This window comes from Cavia porcellus, unplaced genomic scaffold (assembly GCF_034190915.1).
Source record: "Cavia porcellus strain 051 isolate PalLab524CR breed Dunkin Hartley unplaced genomic scaffold, mCavPor4.1 scaffold_12, whole genome shotgun sequence".
Lineage (NCBI taxonomy): Eukaryota > Metazoa > Chordata > Mammalia > Rodentia > Caviidae > Cavia > Cavia porcellus.
The window spans coordinates 60,693,017-60,717,560 of record NW_026947495.1 but is presented as its reverse complement, the minus strand read 5'-3'; the positions used below and the strand labels follow the sequence as shown (position 1 = coordinate 60,717,560).

General features: G+C 39.6%; 1 protein-coding gene across 9 annotated transcripts in view; it reads right to left on the bottom strand.

Annotated features, from left to right (window-relative positions):
- The window catches only part of Map3k20 (mitogen-activated protein kinase kinase kinase 20), a 166,024-nt gene extending 141,984 nt beyond the window's left edge, over window positions 1–24,040 (bottom strand). Inside the window, exons 1-2 of one of the 9 annotated variants that reach the window (XM_063259295.1) lie at window positions 23,929–24,040; window positions 11,676–11,868 (exon numbers count right to left, since the gene is read on the bottom strand). In XM_063259295.1, the coding sequence (XP_063115365.1) occupies window positions 11,676–11,834 (159 nt within the window). In that variant the 5' untranslated portion in view covers window positions 11,835–11,868; window positions 23,929–24,040. Of the gene's footprint in view, window positions 1–11,675; window positions 11,869–12,030; window positions 12,435–23,747; window positions 23,880–23,928 lie in introns of those variants that run through there. The other 8 variants (XM_063259296.1, XM_063259294.1, XM_013142382.3 and 5 more) reach the window with 8 other exon arrangements.
- Between the last annotated feature and the right edge of the window lie 504 nt (window positions 24,041–24,544).

Below are 24,544 nucleotides of genomic sequence, written 5' to 3'. Positions count from 1 at the left end.
TTTTGCACCCTTCCAGGTATCAACCACAAACATCTTTCACCTTGATGACCACAATAGATTTTTCACAATCTTTCTGCTCCTGTCTCTGTTCCTTGGAATCTTTTCTCAAGAGTACCCAGAGTGGGCACATATTATAGCTTAAATCAAAATGTCCCCCAGAATTATCACATTAGGAGGTGAATCTGGTCAGGAGGGACATGTCACTGAGGTATGATGTAGAAGGATGTATTCTCTTCCTCGGTTCCTCCCTTTTCTCTCTGCTTCCTGGATGCCATGGGTTGAGTGTATCCTTTTCTCTGCCACGCTCCTCTGATATCCTTTTTCTGCCATGGAATCTGTTATCCATGGACTGAATCCATGAGCAAAAACAAACCTCTCCTCCTTTAAGAAGTATGGGTGCTCAGTATTTTGCCCCTGCAACAAGGTGACTAAGACAGAAATTGATAACAGAGACATGGGATCATTGCTGTGACTGTACCTGATCATGTTGTTTAGAAGCCTTTGGACATGGTTCATAGGAGAAGTTTGGAAAGGTATGTAGAAACCAGCTAGACAAGCCCTAGAATGCCATAAGACAAGCCTCACAAGAGATTCTGATAAGAGCTCAGAGGACCAGAATATTGATAGGAATGCTGACAATAAATGCCGGGCATAGGAAGTTTTATTTGGGTACAAAACTCTACTGGCAGTTGAAATAGAGGCAATATACCCTATGCTCTGGAAGAAAATTGGTTTACATTTTGTCTGTGTTCTGAGACTTTGTAGGAAACTGAGATTAAGAGAAACAAACTAATCTGATGGAAGAAATTTCAAAATAGCTCAATATTCAGGCTGTGGCACTGATACTGGTAGCTGTTTTTAGCCAGATATACAGTGACAATCTGGAGCAAAAACAGCCCTGTAAAAACTTTGCAATTTCATCAGAAAGGAAACACTTACAAAGCTGATGCAAGAGAAGTATAGTGGCTGAAAAGATTAGCCACTGAAGCTGAAAAATAAACCAGGTACTTGCATCAGGAAGACAAGAAGTATGACATAAAGGTATCTCAGAAATCAACAAGACCCTACACTTCATAGGCTCAAGAGTGAAAAACTGTAATTTCATTTGAGAAAAGAACATGAAACCATAAGCTAAAATAAACCTCTCCTCTGTTATATTTGGGTGCTAGATACTGTATCTCAGCAACGAGAATGTGACTAGGACACCATGTTAAAATATAAGTCAAATGATTTCACTTCCCTATTCAAAAGCATTAGCATGTTTACTATTTTATCCTGATCTAAATGAGAAGTTATTTACAGAACAGATGCTAACAAGATCCATGACTATTTGGCATTTTACCTGTCTAGTTTTATCTCCTATTTCTCCAACATACTAGCCATGTCACTAGCTTATGCGTCAACCTGCAAGATATGCATATGGCTCAATCCCTTACTTAAGTGAACATTTTATTCAAGCATCACATTCTTACTGAGGCCACCTTCATTGGCCCATTTAATTTTGCGAATGTAGTCCCACTCTGCCACTCCTGAACTCTTGCTCTTTCCTTTTTCTTATATTTTTTAAAATAAAATTTTGATTGTGGAATAATTTTTAGATTTACAGAAAAGCTATGTAATATAGATAATTTCTCTCATTCTGTTTCCCCTAATTTTAATCTGTTGTATCACCATGGGTAGATCTGTCAAAAATAAGAAGCCAACATTGGTAAATAACTATTAACTAAACTCTAGGCTCCATTTGAACTTCACCATTTGTTCTACATATGTCCCTTTCTATTCACGATACTACACTGTTCGTGAAAATTTCATTCTTACTTTGTGGTACAGTCTAAATGTGACACATCCCCCAAAGACCTATGTATTAAAGGATAAGTTCCCCAGCTGTGGCATTATCAGGGCCGTGGTAGACTTAGAGATAGGACTTGGTGGGAGGTTTCAGGTCACTGAAGGGTATGCCTTTAAAGAGAGTTGTGGAATCCAATTCTCTTCTTCCTTCTGGCTACACACTCCCCACCATCATGTGCTGCCTCTTTCCAGGCCCAAAAGCAGTGAATTCAACTGACCATGTAACTGAAATCTCCAAAACTGTGAAGAATAAAATTTTTCTCTTTATAAGCTAATTATCTTAAGTATTTTCAGTGTAGACAGCTGACCAACATACTAGTTTCTTAAATAATTAGCAGTCTTGAGGCCTATTATTCAGGTGTTTTGAAGAATGTTCATCAATTTGGAGTTGTGTAGCATTTTCCACATAACCAAACTTGGAGAAGAAAATCACACAAGTAAAGTACCTTTCCATCAGATCCTGTTGAGTTATACACAACATCAACATGATTCTCTAGTGATATAATCCTGATTTCCTGGTTAAAGTAGGAGAGATGTTATACCCACAATCCACAAACTGTGCAAAATTTTCCCCAAGGAAGAATGAAGACTACACTTGTGGCATGAGAAAATACTGTATGGTTAAGAAAATATCTTGGGGCTGGGGATTTAGCTCAGCGGCATAAGTGCCTGCCTTGCAAGCAGACAGTCGTGAGTTCGATCCCTGGTACCGATAAAAAGGAAAAAGACAAAAAAAAAAAAAAAAAAAAAAAAAAAGAAAATATCTTGAGGAAGATTCATCAGGAAGCAAGCCCTCCCTGTGAACCAGTGTCATCACACACTGCCAACAGTGGGCAGACAGCCAGACCCAAGCCTTTCCCCATGAGTTGGCATCATTCATGGACCGTGAGGGACAGAGAACAAGGATTCACTAGGAAACAAGCCCTCCCTGTGAACCAGCACCACGTGCAGGCTGCCAGCAGGGGGTCGGGGGACAGACAGCCAGACCCAAGCTATTCTCCATTAGTCAGCCATTCACAGACTGTGGAGGGCAGAGAATAAGGGTTCACCCAAGAAGCAAGCCCTCCATGCGAACCAGCACCATGTGCAAGCCACTGCTGGCAGGGGATGCCAGACCCCAGACCCTCTGGTATACAGGCTGGCAAACAAGAGCCAATCCCCACCCTCCCATCCCCATAAGGAACCAGCTGATCGAGAGAAACACAGGCTGCAATGACAGCTACAGAGGTGAAATGCAATGTGATGCTTGTGGGTTTGTTGTTTCACTGACCTTGCAGGTCTAGGGCCAGTGGTCTGATCATCTTTTCAGAGGATAGCGGTATACAGTGTAGCACCTAGGGAGATCTCTTTCTGAGGGTGGTAGCCATTAATTCCCTATTGTCTTGTTTTGAAGTCCTGTATTGTTTTCATCGTTTTATTGGGTTGGGTTTTGTTCTGTTTCATTTTGTTATATCCAATGACATGAGGAGTTTTTTTGTTTTTTTTTTTTTTAATCGGTACCAGGGATCGAACTCACGACCACCTACTTGCAAAGCAGGTACTTATGCCGCTGAGCTAAATCCCCAGCCCCCATAAGCAGCTATTTCAAAGACAGCAAGATATTTGTGGTAGCCATTCTGGACTATTGTATTGTTTTGAAGTCTTTTATTGCATTCATTGTTTTGTTTTTATTGGTTTTCTGTTGTATTCTATTTGATTTATAGTATATCTGAACATATCTGCAGCTATTTAGAAGAAAACAAGAGGTATTATGGTAACTACTGATTTCGTATTGTTTTGAAGTCTTGTATCACTTATACTGGTTTGTTTTGACTAGTCTTATTGTTTTATTTTCCTTGGTTTCATCCTCTTTAAAATAAAATAAAATAAAATAGAGAATATCTTGAGATTTTTGGGGAGGAAAAGTTGTCTTTCAAAGCTTTAAAGGAGTAGTCATTAAAATATAATTTATGATTAAAGTAAAAATGAATATATTTCTTAAAGTAGACGACTGGTTCCAATAACAGAAGAAAGAACTGATCTGTACATTTTATTAAAGAAAGAGCTAGGGGCTGGGGATTTAGCTCAGAGGCATAAGCGCCTTCCTTGCAAGCAGGCAGTCATGAGTTCAATCCCTGGTACCGATAAAAACAAACAAACAAAAAAAAATTTAAAAAAAAAAGAAAGAGCTTGTTTGTACATTTTAAAGATGTACTAAGTTAAACTGAGTTTATACCTTAATTGTTTAATATAATCTCTGAAAAAGCAGAGCACTCATACCATCTATTCCTTTTTAAACACAGACCCCACAGATGCTTACCTGACACTGTCATTCTTACCAGTGCAGCTACTCTAATACAGCTAATTTTACCAAGCACTGCTTTTCTAAAAAACAGTATCAAGGAAGACGTGCTACTTCCAAGTCATTAAAATTCTGGCAGTCTCATTTCATTTAGGAGACCTTAATTTTTCTCATCATGAGTCAGTAAATAGCTGATACTAGTGGGTCTAAGAAAAAAAATCTCAGGTTCTTTTTGAAATAATCCAAAAACAAACCAGATAAGAACCATGGCCAGGAAAATTTTCCCTGGCTGCTTAGAACAAAACCTTTCATTCAAAGACAAAATAATTTACTAAGACCTCAAAAAATCAGTCAACCACAAGAAAGGAAAAGTTAAGTAGACTATGAATGGCAAGCTGCACTCTCTGTAGATTCAAAACTAGTAAAATCTTTTCAAAAAATCTTACAAAACCAGGTTGAGATGTGATCATTATGTTTATTGTTTTGCTCCTTTGTGGCACTATGCGTTTACCGACTATTTACTGTGGGCCGGGTACTAAATATAGACCAAAAAACATAAAGATCAGTAAGACATAGATCCTGTCCTCCTGAAGGTGATGTTTGTAAGGGCTGAACTGTGTAGCCCAAGAGGTGGGGACTATTACCAATGGCTGGAAGGAACATTGTGAAGCACTTTCTGAGAATTAAACTACTGCAAAAGCCTACATCTATATGTTTTTAATGGCAACGTTCAACCAGAGAATGAAGGTCTTAAGAAGTGAGAGTCAGGAGGTATCAGTAGAAAAAGTCTGATAACAAGGCCTCAATTCTTGAGTAAATGCATGACAATGACCTTTTCTTCACTAGAGAGAAAAGAGAAAATTCCAGGTACCTTGTAAAACCCAAGTGAAAGAATTCTATCTTTGGAGATTCCAAGTCCATCTAAATTATCTAAAATACTCCTGGGTAGCTCTTCTTCTCCTTCTGTTTTTCAGTGGTTCAATTGTTCTCTCTCTGTTCACCTTCAAAGGTCTCAAAACTTCAAGGTATGCTTCATACTATTTTTATTCAGGTAGCAAGAGCCCAACTTTGTTTAACATATCAGTTAAGAAATAATATTTTTACTGGAATACATTGATTGGTTTGATTTCAGCATGGTAGATCACAGTATTTAGAGCACAGCTGGGGAACAAACATTAACTAACTGAAATACTTATTATTTAATATACTGAGATCAATAATACTTTAATTAAAAGCTGAAATACCAATTGCAATAATGTCTTCTGGTGGAAAATGAAAATAACCTCCACACAGAGTAAATATTTAATCTAACAAAAATTTGGAAGAATTTTTTTTAATTTTAACAGACTAAGTAAAAATAAGAGAGGGGGCTTCTGCTTATAAAGATTGTTTATGGTCATTTCAATGACGAAAAAATACTATAGAATGAAGAGTGAAGGCTGTTTCAACATAACTTCATTTCACATAACGTGGTAAGAATATTATTTGTAATTCTGGTAAGTTTCTAAACTATTCTTGGCCCATGAAGCCTTTCTGGTGGCTTTCCTTCAGTGATCTCTTCTCTATGGTTCAAGTTATCTTGAACCTATCACTAATGCATGCTTACTCATTTATGTATATATGTTCAACATACGTCCAGCATTCTCTATGTCCTTTATAGCAGTGCACCTTGGAGTGTCTTAGATTACAGGCTCCCAGTAATAGAAATGTCTCATAGAAAAGGAGTTGAATGATAGAGGCTATTCAATACAGACTTCGAGATGATGATTGCATTATCAAATTTAAGGATTCATTATTTTAAATGGCTTATTTTTTAATTCAACATGATGATTTATATATGTAGAATAAAGCTTTCATGGTATAGTGTCATGAAATGTTTAAAAGTCCTTAAGTGAAAAGGCATGTCAGGCTAAAAGGCACAAAATAAAGGCATTTATAAATTCAAACATCACATTTGCCCCTTGGGCAAAGATACTAGCTGCAAATTCTATTACTATGTAGCTGAATCTAAGTGTTTTCTACTCTCCACTGCTACAAGCAGAATGAGTGAATAAAACACAGGTACCCTGCACATGTATCAATATGAAGGAGAAGGAAGTCAGTATGAAAGGGAAGGAGGTCCACTGCAACACGATACCAAGCATCAAAGAACAAGCACTTCAGTGTTTACTGTCAGCAAGGTAGCTTCGCGCAGGCCCACACAAAGGATGCTGTTTATGTTAGCCAGGTGGCTTAACCTCCCCTGACCCTGACTTTTTCATCTGTCAAATGCAGATTACAGTATCACATACTGCCTGTGAGAAGGCAGAAGGCAGTAACCTAAAACCCTTAATCAAATTTGAAATCCCTGTGGTAGTTGTACTTGGTACAGTGTTGAGAACTAGAATGGTGACAGACTGTTCCTGCACTCCGAGAGCTCAAGAGTCTGAGGTCATATGGTTGGCCATCTACATTCACGCTGAGTCCTTGCCAGGCTCTTTCTTACTAACTACAAATGTAGCCCCTGGTTCCTTTACAACATAAGGTCCTAGGCATTGTTTAATTAAAATCGTCACAAAAGAGACCACCAATCTGCTATTCTAACTTTAGAGTACAGTTGTGAGGATGTAACTGATAAGTTAACAGTTATCCAAGTCTTCCCATTAATCTAGCACCCTTCTGCATATTTAATATGTGTTATCTCGTTTAACCCTCCCAACCACCCTACGGTATGAGTACTGTAATTAGCCCCACTTTTCAGCTGAGAAGACACAGCATGGTCACATAAAACACTGAGTGGCAATTTCTTACAATAATAATAATCACAAGGTAATTCTAATCCTATGTCAAGTTAGTAGTTTGGATGTTCAGAAGATAAAAGAGAAAATGATGTTTACAGGACTGAGGCTATTTCATGGAAAAGGAAAAAATTAAAACTGAAGAATGAGTAGGATCTGCATGGGCAGAACAGACAACAGTACTACAGGTGAAGGAAAGAACATGACCACTGTCAGAGAAATAAGAAAGCAACACAAAAGAAGGACAAGAGTAGACAGTTCAGATCAGAAAACTAAAACACAAAGCTGGAAAGTCAGAGTGTGGAGGGGCTGGAATCTGAAGGAATTTGCAGTTTTATGTGAATCTGCATTCTTAAATCAGCCCTTTGTTATGCTGCTTGAGCCTGCCTAACAGGACCTGTGCAGGAGTTTAACATGTGATTAGCTAAGGTTCAAGCCATGCAGTGGTTTTCAAACTCCAGTAGGAATCATATTTCTCCCCCAGCACTGAGGTTTAAACCCATGGTTTTGTGCTTACTACCAAAGTGATCTATTGATCTATCTATTAATGAACTATATTCCCACCCTATATAAAATTTCTGTAACCTGTATTCACCGTTTACTAATATATCATGAGTACTTTCTAAGCTCTTTAAACATTAGGTATAACATTATTTGTTAGCTCTAGGTCTTCATTATACATCAGGGATAAACTCCTATTTTAGCTGTCTTTCTGCATATCTAATTATTTCCTTAGGATAAAGTCCTAGAATTAAGATTCCTGACTCAGAGAAAATAAACATCTTAAGTTTTTTTTTTCTTGTGATACCTCTTGGTAAATTCTCCTCCAGAAATATCAGCATTATAAGATTTTATCTATTCGGAGGTAGGCTTTTAAATTTTAAGTTAAATGTATTTATAAAACAATTTCTCTTCCACTATTATTTCTGCCAGAAGGACAAAGGCCCATTTTGAAGTTGAAAATAAGCAAGCATAGAACTCACAGCTTGGTTCCTAAATATCATACTCCAAGTCAGGCTTACTGACGCAAGACTGTGTGAAGAAATGACTGATTCTAGTAGAAAAATTCTAGATTTTTCAAAAAGAAAAAATATCCAAGATTGAGGGGCATATATCAAAAGGACATCACAGCCAATCTGAAGGTGCTTTTGTTTACTACATTTGGGATACTTACAACACAAAAATGAGTAACAGTAAGACTATAACACTTTGTAAAAAAAAATAAAAACAATCTATAAGCAAACAAATGGATGCATATACAAAAGGAAGAGAAAAGGAATAAGGAGCAAAATTCATAAAGGGGCAACATCTTGGTTTCTACACAATACAGAACCATAATAATACTTGATTCAAACAAGAAGCATCAAATGGATGCTAAAATAATTAGGAAGGTGTTGAGGAAAGATACTTATATTCCCACAGTGTCTATAATAGCTTAATTATTAATTACAAAGGGAAAAGGAATATTGTACTATGGAGAAATTCAGTAAACTCTTAATCAAGGGTTCAAAATTAACACTGCCAAAAATCGGACAAACATCACACAACTCCCATTAAGTCATGCCAAGGACCACAAAGGGCACAAAACCAAAGCTGCATTCCTACCAAAACTGTGTAAACTGAAACTAGAGGAAGACAAAATCAGATGAACCAAAAAGGGGATACTGTGCATAACAAGTTCAAAAGTGTCCAAGTCTTAAGAGACAAAGGAAGATTAAGCCAGAATAAAAAGATATGACAGTTACATGAACTCTTTTATCCTGGACTAGATCCTAGGTTGAAAAAATTGCCACAAAATTCATCAGGATAACTGTCAAAATTGAATTTAGAAGTCTGATCATTAAATTTCCTGATTTTGTTCACTGTACTGTGGTTATGTTTTTAGGAATGTTAAAGATTTAACATTCCTAAAAATTTAAGGATAAAGATACATAGCATCTACAAATCACTCTGATGGTTCAACAAAAACTGAAATAAATTTATCGCATTAAACTAATACTATTAAAGCAAATGGTACAAACCATAGCACTAAGTGGTGCACTCGGGGCAAGGATATCTTTTTTTTTTTTTTTGTCTTTTTCCTTTTTATCGGTACTGGGGATTGAACTCACGACTGCCTGCTTGCAAGGCAGGCGCTTATGCCCAGGGCAAGGATATCTTAAGAGTTCATGGTATTGTTCTTGTAATGTTTTTCTAAGTTTAAGAGTTGTTTTAAAATAATGTTTCAAAGAGTATGTTGAGCAATTGCTGTTTTTCTTTCTTTTTTTTATTAGAAAAGTAATACAAACTGACTAAAGGGGAAAGTAACACACACTGGCTAAGCTAGAGGTCTGCAAAGAAGTAAAAGAGCCCTCCTGGTCCCTTTAACATAAGCAAAGTTAAAGAATGTGACATTCATTTTCTCCACATTTCACTAAGCTCACAAAGCATACAATCAGATGTCAAATGATTCTGACAAGTCAAATGGAGTGACAAATACTTTACAAAATGTTCCAGCTCCTCTAAAACTCACTGGCAAAAAATGACCAAGTAACATGGGATTGAATCAATAAATTGAAAAAAAATCTGGATCTTACATTTATCTTATCACCTAGAAAACACCGACAGCAGCCAAAATACATTTCATAAAGTATAACAATAATTCAGACAAGAAGTGCATGCTTCCTTCCCAATAAATGCCAGCATCCAGTCAAACGTTTCTGAATTTTAAATTCATGTGGACTCAGCATGCGTTTGCAGGTGCTTTGCCATAATGATGTCTCAATCACTCACCACCCCTGAAAAAACCCCTACACTGAAGTGGATCTTTTGGGTTTTCCTACTTTCAAGTTTGAGTTAAGTTTTTGCAGTTTACTGTAATCAACTCAATTTCCAAACTCCTGCACAGAAGCAGGATTTGGCAGTTTCTAATTCCTGCATTCACCCCTGTGCTTTCCCACGTCATGTTTCTGGCTCTCTCATATATAGTAGAAAAGATATTTTGTGTTTATGTTTATAGTCTAGGAGTAGATACGCTTCAATTTATGTTTCCTATCAAAATCTATTTCCTATTTTATAAGGTCTCACATACAAAAATAATATAAGAGCATGGTCATTACTGAAATTTCATAACCTAACACTTAAAATATTATCATACTTATAAATGTCTTAATATAAGTGGGTAAAATTAGTTTATTTTCTTTTCTTACCTGGTGAACTAGAGATTTTGGAATTAAATACTAAAGAGCAAGGGGTCTGGCATTCTGTATTTCACTTGCTCCTCCTTAGACAGCTTAACAGAGTTCTCAAAGTTCTATTTCCCAAAGTATAAAATGGAGAAAGTAATGTAAAGATTAAGGGATTAGCCCAGAGTAAGAAATGGTTTTATTACTTAGCTACTACTGAAATTTTTTTCTTGATCAAAAAGTGGGGAAAAAAAGAGAGCAAACTTTTTCTATCTAGTACATTTCTGTTTTGCAAACATTGGCTTTAAGAGCTCTCACTTTTTAAAAATTCTCTAAAACTAACAGGCACCTCAAGGCAGAGATATCCTTCTAGAGTCCTTCTGAGCTGACTTCAACAACTGCAAACATCACTGGTGACCCACAATTACAGAGCACTGCTAAGAGGAAACCCACAAAGTGCTGCCATTTGGGTGTCCTCCTCCAATCAATTGCTACAGTTCACTGGCAACAGTTAATGAAAAAATTAAATCACTCAGGGAGATGAAAGGATATTTATGGAAAAGTTCATTTTGAAGGGGTATTGAAATGAATAATAATTATCTAAAACCAGACATAAATAAAAATGGCCACAACAAGGTCCAGCAGGTAAAGATTAAGTTATCAGCAGAATGACTACAGATAATAACATACTGTACATTTCAAAATGCTAGAAAGAGTCTGAATGTTTTCACCATACAGAAATGATAAACGTTTGAGGAGACAGCCTGATTTAAGCATTATAATGTATATGTTTATGGACCACATGTACTCTATAAATATGTGCAATTTTGTATATATAGATCATTTTAAAAATTATATTTAAATTCTACAAAGCATCTGCAAAAGCCATCGATGTTGCTGAGCCCCTGTAGATCAGTTCTGTGAGTAGTTTTATTCCTAAGGCTGAACATGGCGAGCATGTTGGGCCACATGCCTAGGCAAGATGAAAGGTCTAAGAGCTCAGAACTCATCCAGAACCAGCATGAAGTCCAGACCTGGAAGTGAAGACCCTTTTCTGGTTTTAAAAGGAAGGGCAGCCCTATCTGGCTCTAGCGCTTACTAACTCTTCACAAAACCCATCAATGTGAGACATAAAAAGAGGCGAAACCCAACAGTTGGTATTGCTTATTTCTGTTTTTATCTTTTAAAAGACCGCTCTGAAGGGCCACAAATTCAAGGAGAGAAAGAGGGGGGAGATGAAAACATTACCATTACTCTTTACTGACCCCTCTTGGTTGCCCAAGGGAAGCAAAAGCACAAACCCTGGGAAGGCCTTGAAATCCCGCCTCGGCCTCCAGGAGCCAAGCTCACACAACACTGGCTCTTCTCTGCCATGGAAAGAAATCCTCCCACTTCAGATGACCCCTAGTAGAACTCAATCCCAAAGCACACGCTGCAATAATTTCTATTTATGGGGCTCCCAGAATGGAAATTGGGAAACCGCCTCATGGAGCAGCCCCAATGGCCTTGCCAGTCCCTTGCAGGCCTGTGACCCTCTAACTCTAGGTTGAAAAGCTTACGTAAGTGCTGCCGTGACCATTTCTGATAGCAGAAAACAGACTTTACCTCTTTCTCTATCTTCAGTAGCTTCTTTACAGCCACCTCCTTGTCCTGTGACAGCCATTTGGCTCGATAAACACTCCCGAAACTTCCTCCACCGCAGTTTTCAAAAAACTGCAAGTCATCAAATTTAATTTGCACAAAGGAGGTGCCGAGAGACGACATCTCATAATGACACAGTAGTATACTTCCACAAAACCTGCAAAAAGAAAGAAAAGGAAAAGCTGAATTACAAATAAATCACAGAGAATCCTTTGAATACGACTTCAGGGAATGCATAACAAGTCCCATGAAACTTGTAGAAGGATCATGATGACTTAAGAAAGAGAAAAGACAGACAAATGGAAATGAAAACACTCACGCTGGCTGTCCGTGGGAAATTTAACAGCAACTTGCCTAGGCTTTGAAATGCAGCTGTCCACAGAGAAATGGCTCAGATTTCCTGGGACAAAACCTGTAGCAGCACTTCCTACACTTCCCGGGGAGCTCTGCCTAAAGGCTACTGTGTCACCAGGTCTGCTATCAGGAAGCCCTGACAAACGGGAAGCATGCTTTCAACAGCGAGCTTGCATAGCTCTTCTGGCATGCACGGCATGCCATCTCTCCATGCTGCACTCACTTCACACAAAATATACATAACCTAAGCCACCGAGCATCCTGGCACCAGCTCAGCCAAAATGCTGCACACGGAACACACATCCAATGCTTAAACTCCAAAAAGAAATTTTCAGCTCAGGAATAAAACAAAGGCTGGCCAACTGTTTTTCCAAAAGTGGTTCCCCGCTCTGTATACCATAGCAGAACTTAATTAAAGTGCAGAAAATTTGCCCTTGATTACAATATTGTAAGTCATCCAACGAACACTGCCAAGGATATTTAAAAAAATATTATGCCTGTTTCCAGAGGAACAGATTGCCCCTCCCAGAGATAGTACTGTGATAGTTTCTGTGGTTTAAGAGGTCTTACTGTTTTCCAGGTAAGTGGATATTCTTATTATTCTGTATCAAACCACAGATAAATACAAAAAAAAAAAAAAAAAACCAAGAAAACAGTGGACTGAAATTCAAACCTGCATAAAAAACTAAAAACAGTGGGTAAACAAGTTTGTATACATATTCTTGCCAAAATTATACAAACCCACATTTGTAGGACATTCTACAAACAACTGGCTTCTCATAACTGTCAGTATCATGAAAGATATTTTTAAAAATTAGTGCAGGGAGACATCTTAACATAAGAATTGAAAAAAATATAATGACTAAATACAAGTAGTCAGTCATAGATAAAAAAAAATATAGTAACTGCATTAGATAATACTATTTTATACAAATAATGGTATTTTGGTTTTATAGGAGGACATCCTTGCTCTTGGGAGATAATGCAGATATATTAAAGTATAATATGTACAACTTACTTTAAAATGGCTCAGGCACCATCACTGCCTTCCTTAAAAAGTGGGGGGACGGTGCCAACACACCAGTCAGAGAAACAGAAAGCAATGTGGTAAAATGTTAAGAACTAGTAAATTAGGTGAAAAGCATATGGGCATTTTACTATTCTTTCCATTCTTCTGTGAGGTTTGTTTCCTCAAAATAAAAATGTAGACAGGGAAGGGAGGTTGACACCTACACATATTCACAAAACCTCTGTGAGCAACTGAGATTCTGCTGAGTGATGCACTCAGCTCAGAGGTCGTAATGCACAGCTGAAGTCAAACTGCTCTACTTTGGGGAGAAGGCAAGAAAGAGTAGGGGTGACTTCTTTACCCTCAAATTCAAAGAGAGACATGAAAATATGGTTTGGGAGAAAATGTATCTGATAGAGGCTATATATATTTGAATCAATTACCTTACCAATTTTTCTACAATCAGTTAACTGCTGACAAGAAAAATATGTGGATAAAATTTAGAAATGTGCCGAAGTTGGTAGATAGTATGCGCAAACTAAAAAGTTCATTCAGCAAAATGCAAAACATCACGCAGTATTTCCCACCATCACAGACACAAAGCCCAGATTTTATTAATTTTACCCTTATCCAAGTATTAAAAAATATTCCCAACACTCTAAGAGGCCAAGGCAGAAAGATCATAACTCTGAGCTCATCCTGGACAATTTAGCAACCTATAGATATCCTGTCTCAAAATAAAAAATAAAAAAGCCCTGAGGGTAGGGCTTTTTTATTTTTCAGTGCAAAGGCCCTGTGTTGAATCCCCAATGCAGAAAAGTAAAATAGAAATGTAAAGAAAGTTTTAAAAAAAGAAATAGAACCACAAAGCATATAGTACAAAATAGAAGCCCCATCCCACTGTTCCTCACACCCAATTCACACTCCAGAGGCAAATAATTTCAACTTCTTTAGCATTTCCTTCCACATTTCTAAATAATGTGCTTACAGTGTGGTTTCTTGATTTTTTTCTACTTTAGATATTACATGTGTCATACTTGCTCAATCCTCCATTTCTGATTATACTGTAACATTTGGTTAAATCAATATGTACTTAGTGTTTATAGTAGTCTGACAAAGTAAATATAATTACCAGAAGTGCCACATAGAATTTAATGTTTATATTTTCTTCCTTGGATAATTTTGTTTCCCCTAAAGTTATCAGTTGTCTTTTGTCATTGTTGCTTGCTTAGCTTTTTATACTCATAGTTATTCACCTCATCAAACTCCCCCAAGAACTAAAAACGCCTTTGATAAAATAAAAGTATCCAATTCTTTCTCCTTTAGTCCCTCCTCCCCCCCCCCACTTTTTTTTTTCTTGGAGACATTTCTACATACTTCATCCTGATTCTTCCTAGCTGGAATGGTTGTTAGGCCTTACCTGGACTGGGACTTCCCTTGGCTACATTTAAGAATTTCTTTCACCTTTTTCCTCTGAAGGAACCCCTATTCTTGGATCTTTCATTTTCTTAGTTTTTTTCCTGTATTTTGACAACACGGATCTCTCACTATCTGGACAAAGTGCACAGAATACAAGTTCTGAGAATCAGTGAGTGCCACAGTGCCTTGGCTGGTATGGGACTGCAGGTAAGCAATCACTCTCCAGAGAACTCTGAAAGTAGGACTTCTTTTTCTTGTAAATTCTAATAATGCTATTGAGCAATCTGATGCTCCTCTGATTACTCATATCCTTTTTACATTTTTTTTCTTCCTGGAAGCTTTTAGGACTACTTTTTATTTTCTATTCAACCCTGGAATCCTGAATTTTATAGACTGCTTAGGGGCGAGACTTTCTCCTTCTCTGACAGGATGCTTGGTGGACTGTTTCAATCTTAAACTTCTCTTTCATTCCAGGAGACTTTCTTGTGTTGTTTTCTTACCACTTATAGTCATTTTCACTTCGGGTCCTCTCGTGCATATGAAGAATTTCTGCTGGCTTCTCTCATCTCACTATACCTTGCATAGGCTAGTGTCTCTGCTCAGCCAGCTCCTATCCTGATCACTTCTTTGAGGCTCATGAGCAAAGTTAGTTTTCTCTTTTTTATGCCACAAAACCTTTCTGTACTCTTTCATCATTCCTACTAAATTTCCACCAGACTACACATAAATTTCCCAAAAGCAAAAACTCAGTTTGATTATACCTGAATCTTCAGCACCTTGTCCATGGCCAAACACTTAGCAAGTACCTTTTCTATTCAAAAACATTTGCTGAATAAATGAATAAATAATTTTTGATTATCCTTCTATTATATTTTTTGCAAGATTTTAATCAAATTAGGTAGAATCTAAGAACTGAGGTTTTTACAAGTACCCCCAGAAGATTCCAAAGCAAATCCTAATTTGGTAGCGGTTACGTAGGGTTCACAGGAAACTGAGGAAAGTGTCCCCCCCCCTCGCCGCCATATTGCCTCTCTCTGAGTCTTGGGGTAGAAAGGGGTAGAGAAATCCTTTCCAAAACAAAAGTAGAGATCTGAACCAGGGTGAGATCAATAGCATTTAATCTAAACCCAATGAAAAGCACCCTTCTGTAGATCTTCAGCCCTTGACACAGGCAACTAGTTACATTCTTCCCCAAATCAGTGTTACATTATGGTACACCCTGCCATTTGGGCATTGGCTATATATGAATAGAATCTATGCAATTACTTGAATGTTTCATTGGGACTGTAAGAAGTCAAGTCCTGTCTGATTACTAAAGAGACTAACAATTCTAGTGTATCTCAATAGATGTTTTAATCCTAGTGAGCTTCGAAAACTGAAAAACTTGGTAGAGGCTCCTATTCCCATACACACTATATGAATACTGAGTTTTTTCTACTTTCATTTAAAGCCATTACTCAAAAAAGATCAGCATATGACCTGAAGAATGAAAAATCTGGGTTACTAAGTAATCATGTCCACAGCATCCGGGGCAGACTGCTACCTAATCAAATTATATTCTAGTCTTTCAAATGTATTCACCAATGAATATACCACCTATATAAATCTGTCTATATCCTATAATGCCACATACAATACTTCCAGCAATGTGAAAAGAATTGCTTTTCCATTTTTAAAGGGAATTTTTCTCCATGTAACAATTCTCAATCCTTATTTGTTTGTTTTTCATCACACAGCACTGAAGGATAAGTTAGAGCAGGAATATTAGAAATATTAAAGCAGAGTAAGGCATCAAAACCCTGAAATGGGGCCAAGGGCTTTGCTCAGCAGCGTGAAATGCCTGCTTGGCAAACACGAGGTCGTGAGTTCAATCCCCGGCACCAAAAAAAAAGATGCTAAAAATCATAATTCAATGGTTGAATCCAACCCAGTGAATAGTTGAGTAGCTGCCAAAAAATTTTTTTAAAGTTTTTCAAAAAATTTAAATTATTAACTAAATTGCTGAAAGCATATATAGTATCTCGAGTTAACTGTCAAAAGTGGTACCAGATGAAAGTAGAAATCTCAAAGGGAGCATTATTTTATTTTTTAAAGTTTCCAATCTCCGCCACACAATAAATTTAAGTGTCTCTGCTCACAGATCTTCTATTTTTTATTTTTTAGAAAAGTGTTGACCCCAAATAACTCATCTGTCTCCCACCCCTTTATTTGTGCCCTAACCAAAAAAAGAAACAAAAAATAATCCACTAAAGTTCTAACATCAAAAAGTAAGGTTGTAAAATTAGACGCTGAGTTGAACCCTACTTGTACCTTTTGGTAATCCTAAATCACTTTTTCTCAGACTGTGGTATTTCCAGACTGAATAAATAAAAATGATAAATCCCTTCCATTCCATTTAATGTCTCAAAATCAATAGCCTAGAAGTGACTAAGTATATTCTGTATTACCTGACACTTCATTGATAAATCTTTCTTCCAAATGACAGAAATTTTGACACAGAAGTAGCACAGTCCAGGGGATAGACAGCTAACCTAACAGAGCGATCTAGTAGCAAACCCAAACACACATTGTTAGATCCTGGACCTACCAGAGATGCCTCTCTGACCTCAGGCTCCTCACTAGCAGTAACACTTATTCTGTGCAGGTTTTGAGACACAGGAGAAGGTGTAAAAGTGCCTTGCGTGGTACCCAGCATGTGACACACATACAATACATGGAAATTATGGTTTTCTCATCATTTAGTAAGTTTTGATACTATCTCAGCCATCTATTTCCTTCACAGTCAAGCATGCTTTGCTCTACAGCTTTCCCCTTCTCATTTTCAGATTTTCTATTTTATTTCCTTTCTTTTGCACAGCAATTATTAATAAATAAACATACTATAGATCCTTAAGTTCTTTTCATCTATTTATCTTCACGTGCGTTTCATTTTTTTCTCAGTCTTCTGCTTACTGCCTTGCTTTGGTTTAGGTCATTTCTGCAACATCTTATAAGCAGATACAACTTTTTCTTTTAAACTATTGTTCATACAGAGAGTATTTAAGTTAATAAAGGCAATATTTTTATCATTTGTACTTTTTGATATTAACATTTCTGGGAGCTATTTATGGAATCAAAACACTTGCTCTGGTAGAGTCCCTGAGTAGACACCTCCCACTGTCTACTTTTGGACCTTATCTCCTGTCATATTGTAGGACATGTAGTTTAGAAAAACTGTAACCTGCTTTATCATATACGTGCAAATCATAATTTTTAAAAACATTAAAACAACTAAAAAAACAATTAACTTTTCTAGAAAAAAAGATCTTTGGGATTTCTCTGTTTTTATCTTGCAGTCTATTATTTCTGAATTTAGGTTCTTCCTCTTTTTTTTTTTTTTTGTCTTTTTCATTTTTATCGGTACCAGGGATCGAACTCACGACTGCCTGCTTACAAGGCAGGTGCTTATGCCGCTGAGCTAAATCCCCAGTCCCGGTTCTTCCTCTTTTCCTATTCATAATTTATACTTATACTTCCCCCTTTTCCATGAAAGTTAACTTACAAGTTTACTTCTGATGCATTATAATAAGAAAAACTGATTCATTTTTATTACGACTTAAATAAGATTTAAAAAAATTTTTCAAAACTAGCCCTTAGCCTTCAACAAATCGTTTTGCCAACCTTGCTGCTGTAATATTTATTTATGCAGGTATTATCAATCTCCTTAATATACATCAGTTGTAGACCAGTAAATTAATCACACGTTTTACCATCACTTAGAATCACTGCTCCATACTATTTTTTTTTTTTTTTGTAAGTGTCTTATCTTCTACAAAAAGCTGGAAAGCTCTGGTTTGGTTCAGTTCTCCATAATGGGTCAAAGAGTCAAAGATTCTATACCTAACAGGACTGCTACTGCTGTTCTACTATTCTTTTATCACTAAAACAGATAACAGCTGCAAGTCTAGCTAGAGGAGACTAGCTATATGAATAAAAGTAACTAGCACTGTGTCTACCTCTAGTTCTAGATACTCCTTCAAGGCTGCTCTCTATGAACAGAACCAGCATATCTCACATAGAACAGGCAGGGCGCAGGGAACAGGACTTCGCAGGCATGGGTCCCTGAGAGAAACGAATTTTAAGCAAGTATCTAAAAGACAGAAGCTATGGTTTCATTTTTTCCCTTCTGTGCTTTACCATGTAAGTTAATATAGCTGTCTAGAGCACAGGTTAAAATAAAACAAGCTAGTTAAATGAAACATTCATACTTGTACTTTAATATTCTAATCAATGAAAACAGCTGCTATGGCATGCTTTGTGGCCAGAAATGTTACTAACAGAAGGAAAATACAGGCAGACCTGGGGAGTGTCTGGTGGGGGCACTTATCTTGCAGAGATGCCCTGTGGACCAGGCCCCTACGTTCACAATGTGGGAAGGGACAGGCAGTGTCATAGGCCACTTCAGGGCTCCCTGTGGCATGAGGGAGAGAAAGGTCCCAGGGCTGAGAAAGTGGGGGAAGTACAGAGGGTGGCTTTCCAGCTGAGGGCTAGATGAGAAAGACACAGGTGTCCGGGAGACACTTGTGAGTGTACAAGTCCTCCCTCAACGCCAGTCGCCCACTCATCCCGGGACATGCAACTGCTCAGCTGGACCCAATTTCTGTCAAACAGAATGTATCCAGCCATCCTGGCTGCTGACAAATAAGATACAATTTCCAATGGTTTACCCAGAATGAATGTTCCCTAAGAATGATATATACACGGGTTAAAACCTAGTCATCTCCATGTAAGAAGAAAGATAAAAAGAAACAGGAGCTGTCTGTGGTGGTGCACATCTCTAATCCCAGAATTCTGGAAGGCTGAGGCATGAAGGTCACAAGTTCCAGCCTAGCCCAAGTAACTTAGCGAGACCTTGTCTCAAAAATAGAAAAATTAGGGGGCTGGGGATTTAGCTCAGTGGCATAAGCACCTGCCTTGTAAAGCAGGCAGTCGTGAGTTCGATCCCCAGTACCAATAAAAAGGAAAAAGACCAAAAAAAAAAAAAAAGAAAAGAAAAGAAAAATTAAAATGGGCTGAGGCTGTAACCCAGTGCAAAAGTCCTGGGTTCAATCCTCAGTTCCAATACTAGAACAGCAGAACAGAACAGAACAGGAGACCAAAATCCTGTGTTACACTTCGCTGATCCAGAGGCAAAACAACCTGCGCACACAAGTTACAGGAAGAAATCCTGGGTTCTAAGGTTGCCCAAAAAGGAAACATGCAGCCTTGAGTAGTGAGTGGCCCACCCCGAGAGTCCAGTGGGAAGTGCAGGGTGGGATGAAGACTCTTGCATCAGCGTGAGGCCAGCAGAACGGCTACTTAAGATGCACTTCAGCCCTAGAAGTATGATGAGTAACCAGACTACTATGAAGTACTCCTGGTGGCCCTCCTCTTCTGAGGATGCATCATGAACCTGACAGCAAACTTCGCAGAGAAGCACAATGATCATCACCTGTGCTGGAAATGACTGGCCATCCTCCCAAACTCCTCCCAAGACTTCTCACCTTACGGAGAAAGGTGAGAGCCAAATTCCAGATTTTCATCCCTGTAGCTTTCCTTTCACTTCTCTCCTTTCCTAAAGCAAAAGCCTCCCTTCGTCTTGAAAGCCAGAGGATAACTGCAGACCATAAAAACTCTTTGAAGGCTTATCTACTCCTACTCATTTCTCAGCAAATGGAACTGTTACTCCGTGCGGTGGCTGAGCAGTGAACCAGTGCCTTTTATTAGCACCCATCCCACCTTCTTCAACCGCTTATTCCCACAGGTACTGTTCATAGCACTGTGCAGAAGATGTGGGAATAAACATCCATCCTCGAGCATCAATTTACATCAAGGTAGGAGAAAGAAACACGTCTGTTTGCACTGGATGGTTCAATGAAGTGACACAGGAAAGAAGAGAATGCGAAGTCTACATGGCTTTTTAAGACTAAATACAAGATTTTAAAGAAGATTCTTGCTTACAACGGAGGTATTTATAGCTGCAGTTACAGATTTTTAAACACATTCCTTCTTCCTCACAATAGGGTACTTTGGTATAAAAGTTTAATAAGCAAAGATTCACTCTGTGACCTAAAGACAGAAATTCTTTCCTTCTCTTTTTGGTTTTCCTATATGGAAGTCCAGTGATGAACCCAGAAGAATGTTGTTGGGCCCTGAAAACAAGCTGTACTCAGAAACAGAATCAGAATGGTTAAAAAAAAAGTTCCAAGTTTATTTCAATTCCAAACTCTAGGTCATAACTTCCAAATTCTTCATACAAATATATAAATGCATTGATTTTCAGATTTCTCCCTCAAAACATTAAAAAGCAATATACAAGCACAGAAGTCCACTGCACTTCTTTAGAAACTCTTATGCCCAAAGGAGAAATGTCATTACAAAACCTCCTCCATATACCCTTCAGCATGATCTGGGAAGAGGGTGATCTACTGAGGGCAAGAGGAGAGACAAGCAGATTTTTCTGGGTACGGCTTAAGAGACGTGCAAACCCCTTCTCTCCCACTCAGTTTTGGAAGCCTAATTACATGGACTGGCTTAAGCATTCCATGTGTTGTCTCATGTACTTACTTATCCTTAGGGAGCAGGTACTACTGCCCCAATTTACATGTGAGGACACTGAGGATCAGGACTGTAGAAGCTGCTCAGACTGACTACCTAATTTACAAATCACACAACTGGGATTCCACTCAGGTCTGGCTCCAAAGTAGTATCATTTTTTATTACCACTCTGGTTTTTTTCCATATTATTCTGCTGCTTCCTGATCCCTGCCCCCCCACTCCTTTATTACCACTGTAATTTCTGATTGCTCACTGTCGCCCTAAAGTTTAACGTGAAGCTTCAATTTCCTATTAGCAATTGTGTTGACAGTCTTGGGATGTTAGACGTGTGGCTGCTTTGATCTCACAGTCTTCCGGGTTGAGATTATTTAACAGCTACTAGGACATAATCAATGCTTCAGCTGTCTGTAGGAGCGTCTGCCACAAAAGTACCCATGTATCAGTCAAACCAATCTAAACTCTAGTATTTACGGTGCTTTTCCCACAACAGGTACAGTTTTCTGGTCACAGTTGGATATCGGCTTATTTGTGTGCAGCAGGGCAAGGTTAATAGCACAAAAGAAGTAGCCTAAATTGTCCCCACAGTAAGACCAAAAGGTGTCTTAGCCGTTCCTATTACATTTCGATAGACAAGATACCCATTCTGTCAATCTGTCCTGGGCAGAATAAAATGGAAAACAAATGATCCCAATCGATTTTCATTTCCAACATCTTAAGATACAGATGTAAGACTACCTTATTCCAAGAACTACCGTATCAAAACAAACCCCTTTTTCTGGAATCACTGACCCTCTCTTCTCCTATGAATCTTTCAATTCCTAAAATTTACTGTTGATTTTGCTCTTTCTTTTCATACTAAAATCTTCACTTTATGACTGACATCTTTTCATGAAATACCACTGTAATGTTGCTAGTGTCTTCTCTGATGATTTGATTATTAACTTCATGGCCTTTGTAACTCACTTATAATCCTGCAGCCCTATCAAAGTCAGTTTCACTGCTGATTCCAGATAGGTACTGAGCCAATGTATTGCCAATAACACTCATTCTGTGCTAACTTAAAATACACAGTGCAAACTTGCCAAGTTTCCTTATTTGGCAAGGTCCCTCAGTTCCCAAGATCTTTGACCATCCATTTTTAGATCCAAATCCTGGTGCTTAATATTTGGATACTAGTCTCTCTAATGTGTCCCTATGTATCTCCTAAAAGAACAGGAGAAAGCAATCAATCATCTATTTGCTTTGCTGAGCTAGAAAAAAAATGCCCTTGCTATTGTATTAAGGTTGTTTACTCTGAAATTATTACCACTAAAACTTATACTTTAACCAACGCTTCCCAGTTTAAAAAAAAACCTTAAAAGATTCCAAAAAGTTAGAGTAGGAATTACATTGTAAAAGATTAAAATAAACAGTGCACACTGCCCTAAAGACCATTTTTCTTTTTAATTCTAAATAAACTAAAATCATATTCATTTACAATCTCTCAAATCTCTCACTATTGTAGCAAGAATCTAAAACAAAAGCTTTACAAATGATAAAACCATAATTAAAGTGCAACCGTCACATTTTTTTAATTAAAAAAAGACATGAAATTTCATTGTGCAAATAGGCCTTCTAGAAAGAAAACATTAACTTGTCTTGAATCACATGTTTGTTTTTGCAGGTTTGGATCCACTCAACCCTGCTGGTTGGTTTCACCTTAGAACAGGAAAGCAAGAAGGCTCTCCTCAGACAGCTCTGGAATCTTTGCCAACCATCTTAAGTCAAATATCCTCGAATGCACTCCGCAAGACGATTCTCGTACACATTATTAATGAAAGCTGCTCATTGTAAAATCGCTGGAACAGGCCACCAAATGGTGTGCTTTCACTATTAACGAAACTAACAAAAATAGTAATTAAGTTCCCCATAAACAGTGCTTACGCGGGATCTCAAGGCTCAGAAACATACATTTCTGGCAATCTAACAATGATGATCCATTGTATTTTAGGCAATTCGATGTCATCTAGCCAGCTTTGAATTAGTTTTGCTGAAAGCTGTCGTGCCCAAGCGAGGGGTAGCTGGGGCCTGGGCGCGCACCTCTGGGCCTGGTGGAGGGCTCAGTGCCCACGAAAAGCCGAGCGCCGGCTGCTCCGCAGAGGGGTCGCCCTCGGCTCGCGAGGAAGGAAAGGGCGAGGCGGCAGCGGGCGGGCCGGCGCTGGCCCAGGACACGGCTAGCAGGGCAGGGAGCAGAAGCCCCGGGCGGGGGAAAGGCGAGCACAAGCTGGTGTCTCTCCTGGCACGCGCCGACCTCTGCGGGACGCGGCCTCCGCCCGGCCCGACACGGCCAAGCCGCGCTTCGCCCCGCGAGTGGCCCGGTCCCCCTCTGCGCGCAGCCCGGCTCGGGTCGCAGGCCCGCCGGGGCCCCGGGCCGCCCCAGCCCGCGCCTCACCAGCCCGGGCCGCCCCAGCCCGGCCCAGTTCTTCCGGGCGCCAACTTCTCCGCTAGACCGGCCCGAACATGCCGGCGCCGCCGAGGCCGGCCGCGCGCCCCGCGGGCCCGGATCCAGGAGGGGGCGCCCCGTCGAGCCGCCGGGCTCCGGTCCGCTCCCGCCCGCGGAGGCGCCTCGGCCCGGGCAACTGACGCGCGCGGCGGCCGCGACCCTTCCCGCCCCTTCCGCGGCCCCCGCTGGCCCCTACCTGGCTCCCGGGCCGGGCGCGAGCAGCAGCCGGGGGCACGGAGGCCCCGCGCTACGAGGGCAGCGGGTCGAGCGGCGGCGGCCCGCGAGCTCCCACGCTTCCGTCCGAGTCAGGAGTTGAACATTCCGCCTCTCCGCGCGGCGCCAATGAGGAAGACAGTCGCCGCAACAGCACCACCTACCTCCGAGCGCGGAACGCCGGGCCCCTTGCCCGCTCCGACGGTGGAGGGAAGGCCAGCGCCCCGCTGCCGAGCCCGGAGCCCCAAGCCCGCGCGGGCCGGGCACGCGCCTGCCCTGTCGCGAGCACGCGCGCCGGGCCCCTCCTAGCTCCACGGTACCGCAACTTGTTTTTGACAAGTTTCCACCACCTATTCTGTCATTCAGTCATCAACAAACATAGGCTCTGGGAATGCAGAGGGGAGGCTGCTCCGTGCCCTACAGGAGTTAATTCTCTAGTTGGGATGGGGACACGGGAAGAGATTTCTGGGGAGACTGGGGCTGCGGATTTCACGGTAGGTGGTACCTCCCTGGATTTTGGTCCTTATCTGCTGCTCTGGTGGGTGACTAAATGGAAGTGCCTCAACTTCAGATGAGGGAGGCCGCTTCAAGTGCGAGCAAAAAAATGACAGGGGGCTCTGGAAACAAGAAGGGTCATTGATTGGGGAGGATGGTTCTGTGGAAGGAAGTGACAGCAAGGTCCAGAGGGATGGACAGCGTTATCCAGGGCTTTGATTTTTTTTTTTTTTAATCTGTACGGGGGTCGAACTCACGACTGCCTGCTCACAAGGCAGGTGCTTA